Source organism: Malania oleifera, chromosome 12, assembly GCF_029873635.1.
Source record: "Malania oleifera isolate guangnan ecotype guangnan chromosome 12, ASM2987363v1, whole genome shotgun sequence".
In the NCBI taxonomy this organism is placed as follows: domain Eukaryota; kingdom Viridiplantae; phylum Streptophyta; class Magnoliopsida; order Santalales; family Ximeniaceae; genus Malania; species Malania oleifera.
The window spans coordinates 63,925,887-63,942,280 of record NC_080428.1 but is presented as its reverse complement, the minus strand read 5'-3'; the positions used below and the strand labels follow the sequence as shown (position 1 = coordinate 63,942,280).

Sequence of the window (16,394 nt, the reverse complement as noted above, 5' to 3'; positions counted from 1 at the left end):
TCAACTATCCCACTCCCATACTCTATTTGAGATGTGTGGTAGCAGTGCCTGAACTGATAGCTACGGTACCATGCTCTGAATCTAAACTAAGTCATTTAGGTTCTACTATCATATTATATATATATATATATATATATATATATATATATATATATATATATAATATCATAATACTGTTATGAATAACTATTTCAAAATCACATGTAACATATGTAATGATAATCTTTTCTAAATAACTGTTATAACATGTTTAATTATGGAATCTACCCCGACTGAATATCTTGGCATATGCGTCGGCTGAAAAATACAGCATTTGCACCGACTGAAGGTTATGACATCTGCACTGACAGAAAGTTATGGCACCTACGGCAACTCAATATCTTAGTATCTACGCCAGCTGAAAAATACGACATCTACACCGATTGAAAGTTACGACATCTGTGCCGACTGAAAGTTACGACATCTGTGCTGACTGAATTCCATAATATACTTGAAAATACAATTTTTGTACTATTTATAACTTTTCTGAAAAATTGTCATTAAAACATGTTTGTTCTATGTTTTTATGAAATATTCTAAAATGCTATTAATTGTAGTAAAAATCAATACTCATGCCACACATAAATGAGTACTATTCTATAACATATTATCTAGCCTGAAAACATATATTTTTTCTAACAAAAATAATATTAAATTTGTTTTTCAAAGTTTCCTCAGTTCCATCTCAGTATTCCCAAAACTATACATAATTTATTAATTAAATACTAAATATTGAATAATGCATTTTCTAAAAATACCTGACTTAGTTTATCCCCTTACCTATTTCCTGGAAAACCTACTAAAATCCTAAACCACGCATACGGCATCCCAAAACTCTGTTTCAACTCAAACACATGTAAGGTATTTTACCAATGAGAGTTCCCAAGGATAGAAATGATTACTAGCCCATACAAGTAGCACCCCCCTAATCTAATACCTTAAGCAACCTACGGTCACAATTGAAACATATTAGGGCACTTACCTTACTCAGTAAACTCTCAGGTGGTTAGTTTATCTCGTACTCACACATTCACATAAAGATTTACTGGTAGAGGTTCCCGAGAATAGGGAAAATTATCCACACATACAAGTAGCTTCTCTCTGCCCTAACATCTTATGCAGCCTACAGCTACATCTGATACCTATCAGGGCACTCGCCTTTCTCAGCAAGCCCTTGGGCGAAGAGTATATCCTGCCCCAAATACATGTAATACTACTATCTTTAATAGTGATAATACCTTACTACATTACTCTTTTTTCTGTTATCACTGTGTCATTCATTACATTCACTTTCTTATTCTATATTCATGTGTCACATATTCATCATCTCTTTCTATAATCATGTCTATTTTCATTTCATTTATGTCTGCTGCTCTTATATCCATTGCTTCCATAACTGCCACTTCCATATCCATTGTTCTCATATTATCCATGGTTAAACATACAATTATGTGTTTAGAACCCTTTATACCAGTGATAGTCATAGTCATGCTTCAACCCCATGACAGGTTGTTCAGCCCGAAGGTTGGACTTAACCCTAGTTGGCCCTGCAGAGTTAAATCAACCACATCGTACAGTCTGTAGGTACGATTGGCTATTCCCACACTGGTCTAGACTCCAAGGGGACACTACCCTTCCCTAGCATAATCAACTATCTTGTCTCCACGCTCTATCTAAGACGTATGGGTACACTAATGCTACCATTCATATTCGCAACAGTACTGCGCCCTTTTCTTGATCCACCGAAGTTCTCAAACCATACATTATAATTTAACATCACCAAACACATGCAAAATAATTCATATCACATTTTTATTCTCAATACATTTTTAGTATTTCCTGCATCTCATACATATATCATAGTTTAAACACAGCAACTTCATTTTATACATGCCACACAATTTAGCAATATATTTCATACGTTCACTGAAAATAAGCCAACCCATAATCATCATTCATATACTAAAAATATATATTTAATCTCTTACACAATTAATCAAAAAATCTGTCATTTAACTTTCCATTTTCACAAATAATATCTAATATCACAGCCCTAGGCTTAGAAATTACAATTCAAACGGTTGGCATTTTTAGAACCCACATGAAAATTATATACATATATACATAATATTTCCATTTTTCACTAGTTATTTCCTTAAAAATCTTGATTTAATATATTTTCCTTACCTAATTTCTTGAACTACGCCAACAAGAACCCCAAAATGATGCCTGTGACGCTCACCCAAACCCTGATTCAATAACCCTAATTTAATCAAATCAATACTAAATAAAATATTATTTTAACATTTGCTAAGCCCATAAATTTCAAATAACAATTAAACTCCCGAAAATAACCAATTTCCTTAATTCCTTAAATCCCACTCTCACTTTGGATTTGTGTTTAGGACCCCCAAATTGAAAATTTACTCTAGCCAAAATGACAACGATCGAGACTAGGACCCCATGGTGGTGCCCGATTATCGATTTAACTGAAGATTTAAGGAGAAATTAAGGAATGTGAGGGAGTATACCTTTCCCCAGGAGTGGTATCTACACCGCTTCTATGACAAATCCGCTTCGGTAGAAATGTCGGTGGCGGAGATAGGAACCCAACAGATCTTCCATTTTCCAATTAGTCGAATATTGGCCGAGAAAATGAGAAAAGAGAGGAGGACAAAGGACACGTGAACGAGCTAGAAACGTAAGGGCGGGGGGGCGACCTCTTTGTAGTTCAATTTGATTGAATGAAGCTTCCTATGCTTTTCATTTCTTTTTTGTTTTTTTTTTACTTTATTATATATTATAATAATATAATATAATATAATATTATATTATATTATATTATATTATATATATATATATATATATATATACACATATATAACCATCATATTATTTAACTTAATTAATTCAATTTAATAATATTTAATTAATATTATTTTTATTTTATTTATATATTTTTTAGGATCACTACATTCTCCCCTCCTAAAAAGAATTTTGCCCTCAAAATTCGTTACCTAATCATTTTTCACATTTCTAAAATTTATTAACTCACTATATCTCATACATTTTAATATGTATACCATCTGAATTTTCTGCATTAACTATAATTAAATAAAACTTTCATTATCTTAAATATAAACTCGTACCTGCCCCCTTGGCAATATCTGCCTCGGTCGGGATCATCGTGTACACACGTGCTGGACCACCTCCACCTCAGGGTACTTGCTGATTTCCCCTGATCTGGTTTGGTGTAGGTACAATAGGCAGCAATTCATGACAATTCCTTCTAATGTGCCCCGATTTACCGCACCTATAACAATTAAGACCGCCAGCTTGGCATTCACCCCTATGTCTTTTATTACATTTCTGACATAAAGGTTAAGACAGATTATTCAGATAACCAGAATAACCCCGATCTGTCATCTTCTGCCTCAGGCCCACAGTATCTTTCTCTCTCTTCCACGATCCTTGACTACCCTCGGCCTGAAAACCAGAAGGTGCGAGCCTCTTTTTCTGCTCTGTCGGCTATGTACCACCCTGAATGCTCTTTTTTAGGACTGAAGTCTTATCCACTAAGTTTGAAAAATTTTGGACTTGGAACCCCAGTACTACAAGCTCATAAAGCCTTCGTCTCATGACTTTTTCAAACTTTCTAGCCTTCCTCACCTTGTTTGGGATCAACAACAGAGCAAAACGCAATAGTTCAACGAACTTAGCAGCATATTCCCCCATAGTCATACTCCCCTATGTTAGATTAGTAAATTCTTCAATTTTTTCCTCTTTGATAGATAAGGGAAAATACCTATCGAAAAATAGCTCCTTGAATCGGTCCCACGTCAGAGCTATCTTTACTAACCTTTGTTCCGCTAGCAGCTTCACAGAAAACCACCGGCGTTTTGCATCCCCTACCATCTTAAATACAGCATAGCGGACCTTCTGCTCATTCGTGCAGCCAAGTACTTCTAGCATCTCCTCCATTTTCTAAACGCAATTTTCTGTAACCACTCGATCAGGTCCTCCCTCAAAAGTAGGAGGGTTCAGTCTCATAAACTCCTTGATGCTACAACCCTATTCCACCACTAGACAGTTCTGCCATCTAGTATCCTTCCTCATTTCTGCTCTAACCTTCCGGGCTATACCCCTCAGCATCATGGAGGTATCAATTTCCTCTTCATTAGAAGTCTCCGAATCATTTCTTCCTTCAGCCTCCATATCCTCATCCCTAGGATCCATCCTGAAAATAGAACAGAAAAAGGATAAGAATTCCATTATCATAACCCTATCAACATAATCATTAATCCAAATTCCAATAGACACCCAACTTCTCAATTTAGGACCAGTCTCATAGCTTAGAAATGAAATCATCTAAGGTTTATCACGAATTTTCTAAGGTCATCGACTGCTTTAGAAAAATCACAGGAAATCGTCGACGTATTTTCGCCTCCAAGCTACAAGACAAAATCTTATACTTCTCAACACCTAACCTACCTATTTCCTATCCTCATTATCACCTATTCTTATACTTTAGTATGAATCATCCTTAAGTCTGCAGATTCCCAAAACCTAATGCTCTGATACCAAAACCGTAACGCCCCGAACCCGAACCTAGGCTCCAGAGTGTTATTTGAGATACACCTCTGATACCACCTCGTGACGCCCCGAACTCGCCAAGTGGGGCCCAGATGCCATGTGTTCTATTACCTGTACCTGGCTTAATATCAATTACGCAGTGGAAATAATAACTATTCTTCCATTACATATACCAGAGTTTCTACATCTATATACATCTCAAAACATAACCAAAGTTTATACCCTATCTCAAAAATGCTACGATAGCCCAAACTCTCTAAGCTCGATCCTGCGGTGGTCTTGAAAAAGATAAAGTTCAACTATCGGGTGAGACACATCTTAGTAAGGATGGAATACATTAAATCAGTGTGTGACAATCATGAGGTTAAAGTACAACATATATGTATATTCATTATTTTCAAATAAACCACAATTATGAAACAATTCTCTATTCCTATTTAAACACATGTAAGGTATTTACTAACGAGAGTTCCCAAGGATAAGGGTGATTACCAGCTCATACAAGTAGCACATCTCTGCTCTGATACCTTAAGCAACCTACGGTCAGAAATGAAGCATATCAGGGCACTTATCTTACTCAGTAAGCCCTCAAATGGTTAGTTTATCTTGTACTCACACATTTACTCAAAGATTTACTGGCAGAGGTTCTAGAGAATAGGGAAGATTACTCGCTCATACAAATAGCTTCCCTCCGCCCTAACACGTTATGCAGCCTACAACTACATCTAATACCTATTAGGGCACTTGCCTTTCTCAGCAAGCTCTTGGGCTAAGAATATATCCAGCCCCAAATACATGTAATACTACTATATTTAATATTGATAATACCTTACTACATTACTCTTTATGCTATTATCACTATGTCATTCATTACATTCACTTTCATATTCTATATTCATGTGTCACACATTCATCATCTCTTTCTATATTCATGTTTGTTTTCACATATTCTATTTTTATTTCATTTATGTATGCTGCTCTTACATCCATTGCTTCCATAACTACCACTTCCATATCCATTGTTCTCATATTATCCATGGTTAAACTTACAATTATGCTTTTAGAACCCTTTATACCAGTGATAGTCATAGTCATGCTTTCGCCCCATGATGGGTTATGCGGCCCGAAGGCTAGACTTAACCCTGGTTGGCCTTCCAGAGTTAAATCAATCACATTGTACAGTATGTAGGTATGACTAGCTATTCCCACACTGGTCTAGACTCCAGGGGGACACTACCTTCCCCGGCACAATCGACTATCTCGTCTCCACACTCTATCTAAGACGTATGGGTGCACTAGCGCTACCATTCATATCTGCAATACTACTGTGCCCTTTTCTTGATCCACCGAAGTTTTCAAACCATACATTGTAATATAACATTACCAAACACATGCAAAATATTTCATATCACATTTTAATTCTGAATGTATTTCCATTATTTCCTTCATCTCATACATATATCATAGTTTAAACACAGCAACTTCATTTTATGCATGCCACAAAATTTAGCAACATATTTCATACGTTCACTGAAAATAAGCCAACCCATAATCATCGTTCATATACTGAAAATATACATTTAATCTTTTACACAATTAATTAGAAATCTGCCATTTAACTTTTCATTTTCACTAATAATATCTAATACCATAGCCCTAGGTTCAGAAATTACAATTCAAACGGTTGACATTTCAGAATCCACATGAAAATCATATACATATATACATAATATTTCCATTTTTCACTAGTTATTTTCTCTAAAATCTTAATTTAATATATTCACCTTACCTAATTTCTTGAATTATGCCAACAGGAACCCCAAAACGATGCCTACGGCGCTCACCCGAACCCTGATTCAATAACCCTAATTTAATCAAATCAACACTAAATAGAATACTATTTTAACATTTCTTAAGCCTATAAATTTCAAATAACAATTAAACTCCTAAAAATAACCAATTTTCTTAATTCATTAAATCCCACTCTCACTTTGGAGTGGTACTTAAGACCCTCAAATTGAAAATTTACTCTGGTCAAAATGACGAGATCGAGACTAAGACCCCATGGTGGTACCCGATCGTCGATTTAACTGAAAGTCTAAGGAGAAATTAAGGATTGAGAGGGAGTATACCTTTCCCCATGAGTGGTACCTACACCGCTCCTACAATAAATTCGCCTCAGTAGAAATGTCGATGGCGGAGATAGGAATCCAACGGTATCTTCTGTTTTCTAAATGGTCGAGAAAATAAGAGGAGAGGGGAGGAGGACGGAGGAGGCGTGAGTGAGCTTGAAACGTAAAGGGGAGGGGGGACCTCTCTGTAATTCAATTTGATTGAATTTAGGTTCAGGAAGTTGAGCAGCTTCCTATGCTTTTTATTTTTTTTTACTTTATTATATATTATAATTATATTATATTATATATATATTATTTAACTTAATTAATTTAATTTTATAATAATTAATTAATTAATTACATTTTCATTAATATTATCTTTATTTAATTTATTTTTTATTTTTTATTTTTAGGATCACTACACGCAGTCATTTAAAACCTAAGTTTTAGCCCTATTTTGACCTTGAAACTTATCAACCCTATGTGTATGAGTATGACATTTTAATTGAAGGGTTTTTCATGAAAGGTTGGATTTCCCTAAGGTCAGTTTATGGTCATTTGAGCTTCTTCATCATATCACACAAATCATACATTATTACAGATAAACCTAAATGCATTACAGATAAAAACATCTGTCTTCCTCTTCTTTTTTACTTTTCACTTTTTCGTGAAATATGTCACGTGTATAACCTTTAAGTTCTTCCTAACTTTTATTTTCAGTCTCCTTATGTGTGTATTGAAATATAAACATATTTACATGATAAGTATACACACAAGATACTAGTACTTTGTCAGTATCAATATAGCAATCGGATTAAAAAAGTCAACAAAATGTTCAAATGAGAAGATGACATTCAATTGTTTTTTAATTCATTTTCATAGATGATGAGTATAAAAACTAGAAAAACAAGGAATTTTCTTCATTAAAGTCTTGGAACAAGTAGTATATTTTAGAGGGGGTTAATTTATTTGGTTTACGATAATAATTAAATGATCATGATGCTATTTGTTTTTTTTTTTTTTTTTCTTTCTGTGTTTCTAATTAATCCCATCAATTTTTAATTCTAAGAAACTATTTTATTCCTATATATTTCAATCTAAAATTTCCATTAGAAAAAAAAGCACTACTCTCCTTCATAAATCAAATCTAAATGCTATTAAGCATAGTATAAGTAGACCCTTAATTCTCATATTGTACTTCCAAAAATATTATAGAAATTATAGTATAAGATTTGACAAACTTAATGTATTTTCATTTTTAAAACTTTTGAAATCAATTTAATTTGAATAACAGTGTCTCAAATGCTAGTGCAAATGGATCTATGTGATTGTTTGGTTGCTAAGAAATTGTGGGAAATCAAAAGAATCATTGAATATTTTACACAAATGCTTGCGCAAAAGAATAAACCCTTGTAGGTAAAAATTATAATTGAACACATGAAAAGTTTTTTTTTTTTTTTAAAGGCAAAAAAAAAGTGAACTTCCAAAAGATTGAATATGGTCAATATAGATAATAATTTGAATAACTAATAAATTAAGGGCCTTTTATTCTTTTTATTTTTTATTTTTTATTTTTTTTGGTGTAAGATGCAACACACGTGTTCTACAATAGTTTTTAAAAGTGATACTAAATGGCCTTTTATTTTTACATTAATGGTAATTGAAAAAAGCACCAATCAAAACCATCCAATCAACAAGAGGATTTTCCATCTTCAAACCTTTTTCAGCATCCACAAATTCACAAAACATAATTCAACAAAGATAGATTTTCACCGAACTCAATCACAATTGACTGGAAATTTCAATCAAGTGAAACCTTATGTCAAGCAAAGCCCAATTGAACACCAAATATTTGAATGAAAGCCCAAGTAAATCTTAATGAATTATACGAAGCCCAATTCAACCCAAACACCCTGGCATTTGAAGCCCAATTGAACCCAATTGCGACATTAAATGCCCAAAAATCAAATCTCAAAATTGAAGCCCATTTGGACCTAAACGCTCAAGGAATTGAAGCTCAATTATACTCTTAACTCTAACACTTGCTCCACCTTCTCCTTCACTTCCTTTACCACCTCCCAAACTATCACTATTGCCTAGTTGTTGCTATCTTAAAAATTGAAATGAAAATTTTGATGTGGTTGGGAGGTAGATATTACCATGTAAATATTAGTAATTAATATAAATCAATTTTTATAAAGAAAATTTATTGAATAAAATATTTCCTTTCCTGGAAAGGGCATCAGTCCAATTTTAAACATACACATGGGCTAACAATTGAGATAGCCAAGGAAACTCTTTTTTATACAGGGGAGCTCTCACTCCACATATCCATATGCTGATATTTTATATATTAAAAACATGAAAAATTAATCCTACATTTATTAATATCAGCATGTAATCCTACATTTTGTCTAACTTGCCAAAATTTTAGAAAGCGTGAAGGGTTCTTTGTCCTCAATAAGAATTTGTTGGAAGAGTTCTAGGTAAAAATGAAAATGCCGACGCTTAGAACTCCTTGAAAAGTAGTCTGGGAAAAGCCTTCAGTAGGTTAGTTAAAACAAAATATTTATGGCACTTGTAGAGTAAATTTGGATTCTTATGGTGGTGGTAGTATCATCTGCGACTCATCAGATAATATGAAGGCCACTTTCTCTAAAAATTTTGAGTCAGGTACAAACAATGGAGCGGAGTTGCGGGCTCTTACTAGTAGTGTTCGGCCTGATAACAAGTTGGAATATCAAAATATTTGTATTGAAAGAGACTTAGAATTGGTGGTAGCATGGCTCACATCTAAAATTTGTTTCTCTTGGTACTTATGCGACTTTTGGGAATTATTAGAAGATGAGTTTTTTTTTTTTTTTTTTTTTGGTAAAAGAGGACGGTACCTCCTTTCTTAATTTTATTAAATAACCCTCACTCATTAGAGGAGTTACAAGGTCTTCAGTTCTCTATAAAGCTCTAACTTAGAGAAGGTAATCAGGTAGCGGATTTCTTAGATCATCAAGGCGAAGGAGGCAGCACAAGATGATATTTTATAGGCGATATGCTGCCGAGTAAAATGAAAGGTCTCATTTGTATGGATAAAATGAGTATTCCAAACTTTCGTTTTTAATTGACATCGTATGGTTTCTTTCTGGTTTATGTTTACAGGTAATTGACATCATCCTGGAGCTAATTTTTTTATGTTTGTTTTTGTTTGGTTTTGATTCCATATAGGCATGTTTAGAATGTTTTAGTTGGATTGTGGTACTAATTTTTTTTTATTATATATTGGTTTTGATGTTTGGGATGATTTTTATAATTTATTTGTAAATCTCATATGTCCTACTTGTAACTACGGTATTCTTCCCCCATAAGTGAGAGCTATCAATAAAATTAAGATTTTTTTTTTAAAAAGGAAATATTTTCAATATATTTAGAGTTTAGGAAATAGGGGCATAGACACGTAGACAAACCTTTTTGTTCAAATTCCTTTTATGAATTACAATTAGGCATGTTTTGGAACATAGGAGTGTTATATAATTTTATCTCCTATATAGTTTCCATTCATAGTAGATTTTTGCATGTCGGATAGTGGATGTATACTTTAAATATAATCGTAAATTGATGCATTGCGTGTGTTGCAACGCCCTGGAAAAGGGTCCGGAATGGCGAGGGGTAATAATAATAAAGGTTTGATGGAGTCACCAATAATCTATTATTTTCTTAGATGTGGTTTGTTTACATAATTACTACTTGTTGATTGATCTCTATACTAAACTTAGGCCAAGAAACTAGTAGTCTCGGTCTGCATTTACAAGAGTTGGGATCAAAACTTCAGTTATGTAAGGGGAAGATACTTGCACTCCCTACACACACATTTTACGAATTGTGCCTAATTAATCATGAATTATCTTTAAACTGAATTCATGGTCTTTAATTAACTCTTTAAAAAATAAATAAATATTAATACTTTAAAAAGAAATGTGAAATAAAGTGTAATTTAGGAATGTCTTATAAGACCTCCAAAGAAAGGGATCTTATTAGATAAACTCCCTCAGAACTAACATAGGTGATGTCTTTACCTTTTATTTAATCATTGGGATACATACACACCAAAATAGAATATATATATGCAGATAATAATCAATAGAATTCTTTAAAATAAAAGCAAAAGAAGTTTTTAAAATATTCACAAATTTCCAAAAAATTTTAAGAATTTTTTTTTTTTGAAAAATTTCCAAATTTTTTTAGCAATTTTTTGGATTTTTAATGATTTTTTCTCCATTTTATTTATTTATGGTATTTTTATTTTTCCATTTTTTTTTTGTTATTTGAGTCAAAATGACTCAAATAATATTTATTTTTTTTATATTTTTCCTGATTTTTTACTATATTTTCTAATTTTCAAAAAAATGAAAACCAATTAAAAATAAATTTTTAAATAAAAAATGAACCAGCGGTTTGGGATGACTAGTTCAATCAGTCTGAACTAGGTCAATAGGTCAACTCATATTTAGGGGTGAGCATAATTCGGTGAAAATCGAATTAATCAGATTAACCGGCCGAAATTGGCCGGTTCGGTTCGAGTAAAAAACCCGGTTCGGTCGGTTCGGTTAGAATTCTACAAATTTTCGGTTAATCAGTTTTGGTTCGGTTAACGGTAAAAAAAATATCGGTTAATCGATTAACCAAATTACTAATAGTTTGCATTTTTAATATAATATATAATAGGGGCGGGCAGTGATTCAGTGAACGCACTGAACGCCGAACGACAGTCGGGCTTGGGGCTTGGGGCCTGGGGGGAAAAAGGTCTTCGTTCGCAATGGGGATTGGGGATTAGAGTTAGGGCTAGGTTTCTCACTTTCTCTGCGCTCTGCCAATCACTCCCGCAGGCCCGCAGCTCTCCTTCGGACCACCTCTCGCCTCTCGGAGTCGGCAAATCCCCTCTAGCCTCTAGCCTCTAGCCTCTTCGAGTCTTCGGCAGCTCAGCTCTCCAGAGTCTAGCCTCTCGGCCCTCAGCGTCTCAGCCACCAGCTTGCCGTGCAAACCCAGACCCCGTCACCCCAGTAACTTTTCCCCTTCTCCTTCTCCTCCTCGTCTTCTTCTTCTTCTTCTTCCGCCTCGTAAAATATCATTTTTATTAATAAAATTAATAAATAAGGTATATAATTAAGTTGGATTTTGTTTTTTAATTTTTTTTATAATAATCAATTTTAAATAATTTCGGTTAAAATCGGTTAACCGAATGGGTAATTCAGTCGGGTTCGGTTCGGTTTCCTCCTCCAATTCGGTCGGTTCGGTTAATGGTATTATTTAACCGAATTTTTCGGTTAATTTGGTTAATTACCCGAATTTGGCCGAACCGACCGTTTGCTCACCCCTACTCATATTGACCCGAGTTAAACCAGTTTGACCCAATTTAGGAAGTCCTACCACATGTTAGCCAGAGAAGATGACACTTGGGGCTGGTTTTTTTTTTTAATCTTTTTTGAATTTACTGCAACATGGTGATGTTGTCGTCACGTGGAAAAATTTAGTAGGCCATGGGCATTTGACGCACGCAGCGATTCGACCGTTCAAAGAAAACACAACTTGGACAGTCATAATCGCACATCGCTTCACAAATACACTATCCTGGTTATGCTACGTGTTACCATCTATACAGTGACACATGTCCCACTTTTTTTTTGAAAAAATTTAATATAAAAACATTTTTTTCATTTTCTTTTCTTTCTTTCCTCCTTGCTTTCTTTCTCCCCCTCTCTCCACTCTTCGAGCCTCTTACTTCTCTCACTCTTCTCTTCTCTTCTCTTCTCTGTCTCTCTCACTTCACTCTCTATTCTTCGATCTTGCTCATGTCTCTCTCGTCGTCTCTATTATTCTCTCTCTCTTCCTTCGAACCTTTCTTTCTTCTTTGTATTTCACATTCCTTTTCTCATCGATCTCTCTTTGTTTCATTCTTTTCTTATCTCGATTTTTTATAGGTACTGATGAATCCCCACTATTTTAAGCTCTCTTCTTTGACTTTCAAATCTAGGTGTCGATTTGTTAAAGGTACAATCCATTCATTTTTCCCTTTAATTTCTCTTTTATTTCATGACTTCTCTAGTATTTCTCTCTTGTTCTTTTTTTTTTTTTTTTTTTCTTTGTGTCCTTTTGAGATTGCTTTTGAAAATTGGTTGGCTTTTCTTGCAAATTTTCTTGGAGTCCAAATAGGGGGTTAAGTCTAACCAGGTTTTATCTATGGTTGGGTTAGGATTTGGTAACTAAGTCAAATTGAGCCTAAGGCTTTGGGGTTTAGCGAGTTGGTTTAGGTCTAGTTGGGCTTGGGTCCTAGGTTGGTGTGGTTTGGGTTAGGTTGTAGGTTGTTAGCTTTAGGTTGGACCAGGCCCATTTGGGCCGCAGGCTAGTTGGGTTAGCTTCAAGTTAGGCCACACCCATTTGAGCTTGGGGTTGGGGTTGAGGTTTAAGTCTAGGTTTGGGCTTGGGTTTTTGAAAATTGGGCCTAGGTTGGATTGGGCTAAGTTTGTTTAGTTGATCCAAAAAATTAACTTGGGTCCAAGCGTTTGGGTTAGAGCCTGGTCATTGGACCCGGATTGGGTATTTTGGTTGATTGTCTTGGACTTGGGTCAAGTTGACCCGAGTCCCCAGGCCGTATGGGGGTATTCGGGTGTGGGTATTTAGATGTAGGGTAATTGGGTATGGGTGTTCGGATTTGGGTATTTGGATCAGGGCATTCCAAATTTGGGTCAAATACCCAAATCCTATTTTGTATATTTTTGGAAAATTATTTTATGTTATGTTTGAATTTAAACTCTAATTATATAATCAAAATTCAGCATTACTAGAAATTGAAATAAAATAAAACACAAAATAAACAAGTTCTTACTTTTGTTCCTAACTCCAATTTGCAATTTCCGCTTCCTTTTGTCTGAACCTCTTGAATTTCTTTTTGCCAATCTTCCACCGCTTCTACAATTCAAACCTCTTGGTCTCCTATCTTTCTTCACCTTCTCAATTTCAAACACTTAGCCTTGTCTTCATAATTCTCTCTCAAAAATTTTAGTGAGCAATTCCTCTCCTTTTTCTCTCCTCTGTGTTCCATGTGTCCTTTCCTTTCCTTAGAACTCCTCTATTTCAGAGGGATCACTCAATTTAACATTGACTAAATCAATCAATACCTAATTTGATCGATCAACATCTAATTTGATCAATCATATTTAATTTAAATTGACTCACATGTCTTAATTTACAATTCTCACATGTCTACTTACATATCTTCCTTTTGTGCTCGTAGGTTTGAAGATGAAGATGCCGGCCCACCATTTTTATTTCATTTTTTTTTATTTTCAATGTAAAAATTTCATTTTTCCTATATTTTTTTTTTTATATTTTCTCATTTTATTGAATTAACAATTATGCTATATAAGCTTTGAAAAAAAAAGGAAAAAAAAAAAATGAAGTGTCTACAGTGTGCTTTCTCACGTATTTCGTCATATTCTTGCACTCTACTCGAATAGTTTGTGCCAATCTCTCTGTATTCAGCTACAATATTATTGACAGATATGGTGGAGTAACATGAGGAGGGGTGGACTATGTCACATTGTGTAATCTAAACCCAATAGGCTCCAATGAATTAACCCCCCAAAAAAAAGAGATGCTTCCACCAAAAGAGAAACATGGTTAAACCACATTGATGCAGACACGTTTTCATCTTAAATCAACATTGCATGAAGATCATTATTATTACAACAATTAAGGGGCCTTGGCAGTGAAAGAGCAAGCACCGGGAGTAACACCCCTTGTGCATTGGTTCCCCATGTCGTGTAGTGTTTCAATGCCTTCTTCCAGTGTCAAATTTTTTGCAGTTGAAGTTGAAGTACCTCTCCTCTCCTATTGTTGAGTAGAGTTGAGGAAATTCTTGAACCATTGAACAGAGTTCTTCGGGTATCTCTTGAGTTGGTCTCTGTAATCCACAAAATACAATCCAAACCTGGAAGTGTAACCAGCTGCCCACTCCCAGTTATCCAATAGTGACCACATAAAATACCCCTTAACATTGCATCCATCTTCTCTGCATTTTTGAAACTCTAAACACATTAAAATTTTGTTCCAGACCACAGATTTCGAAACAGTTTTATATTAGATTTTGTCTAAATTCACACAAATCCAAATATGAAAACCAGCTAGCTAATTGTGCTGGCCGATTTACTAAATGGAATGAAGGATAAACAAATAAAAGAGATTACGCACTTGATCGAAGCTAGCAAGCTGGAAAGATAGCCATCGTGATATCTGATCCTTTTTTCATCCTTCAGAGCATCTTTAACGGAGATAAATATGCTATTTGGATCATCCATCCCTGCAAAAGGTATGGAAAATATTAAGATTTAGTGTGTGATTTTTCTACTTCAATATGTTCTCATGGGTAAAAAAAATGAACTTGAGAGCAAGTGTTCTTCGTGTCAAATTTCAATAACACAGAACTATGGAAAGACAAATGGAAAATGTTTCGTCTGTGTTTCATACATAATATGACTAATCAAAAACAGAGTTTGGAACTGCAGAATTGAATAACGAAACTATATAACAAGTAAAAAATATGGTCATTTTTGAAAGACCTCAGTTTCTATGGCTGTTGGAGACTAGGGAATGACTAAATTTTCTCAGGAAATTTTGTGGGTTTCAGATGATTACCATTTTCGGTGATAATGACAGGTGGGTTTCCATAATTTTGCTTTATGTAATTCATTAAGCTTCTCATCCCTTGAGGTACAATGTACAACCATATAGAATTTGCCTGTAATTCAACATATAACCATGGGTTAAAGAACAAACAATCAAGGAAAATACTTTCACTGCCATTTTCTCATATGGGTCCTATCAGTTATGACATATCGATAATCAATCAAATCGATATATAGAATTCCAAGCAATTGAGATTAATTGATTGCCGCGACAAAATATTTGGACAAGTTGCATATCAAATAGAGTGGGAAAATGAGGTCCAGTAAAATGAAAATGGAAATTCTTGCCCCATAACTCTCTCAAGTAGCACAAAAAATCCATGAATGCATCCCAACCCAGCAGTTGATAAAAACAGTAAACAACTTCTTCAAGTACCTCAAATTACTTACCCTTTCTCCTACAATTTTGCCTTTTCCCCATGCTGGAAAAAAGTAAGAAAACATTCAGTTAGCTCAAATCGATGATACAAAAATTGAATACAAAATATACAAGAATTAAATTTCAGCTCATTGTCCCTATAAATTATCGTATTTTTTTTCCTGTTTTTCTTTCGATTTGTTAATACTTGTGCGCACATAGCTGAGGCGACACATATGAAGGATAACAGAGAGCTTACGGAGGGCGATGGCGCCAGAGTCTGACAAAGCATCGTGAAGTAAGTCACCAATTACATTAGTAGAATTGGCCCGCACATAGAATGTAGTGTAGTGATTTATGCCTACAAAGTCCAGAGACCCCTCTAGAAGAGCACCCTCGGCTTTGGAAAATGTCGGCAACCGGCTTCCCACCCGAGTTCTCATGGAGCTGGGGTAGTCCCCATAGATCAGAGGGTGGAGAAACCTGCAATCAGCGCAGAATAGTTCCATTTCCATCAATTTAACATGTGCATTTGGTATATAGTCTCACAGCTTAGAG

At 34.7% G+C, this 16,394-nt stretch overlaps 1 protein-coding gene across 1 annotated transcript in view; it reads right to left on the bottom strand.

The window, feature by feature from the left end:
• Nucleotides 1-14,251: 14,251 nt before the first annotated feature.
• Nucleotides 14,252-16,394, bottom strand: part of LOC131144324 (beta-glucosidase 40) — a 53,043-nt gene continuing 50,900 nt past the window's right edge. Inside the window, exons 9-13 of the mRNA XM_058092889.1 lie at nt 16,096-16,319; nt 15,869-15,900; nt 15,429-15,531; nt 14,985-15,093; nt 14,252-14,805 (exon numbers count right to left, since the gene is read on the bottom strand). Of these exons, the coding sequence (XP_057948872.1) occupies nt 14,625-14,805; nt 14,985-15,093; nt 15,429-15,531; nt 15,869-15,900; nt 16,096-16,319 (649 nt within the window). The 3' untranslated portion in view covers nt 14,252-14,624. The remainder of the gene's footprint in view (nt 14,806-14,984; nt 15,094-15,428; nt 15,532-15,868; nt 15,901-16,095; nt 16,320-16,394) is intronic.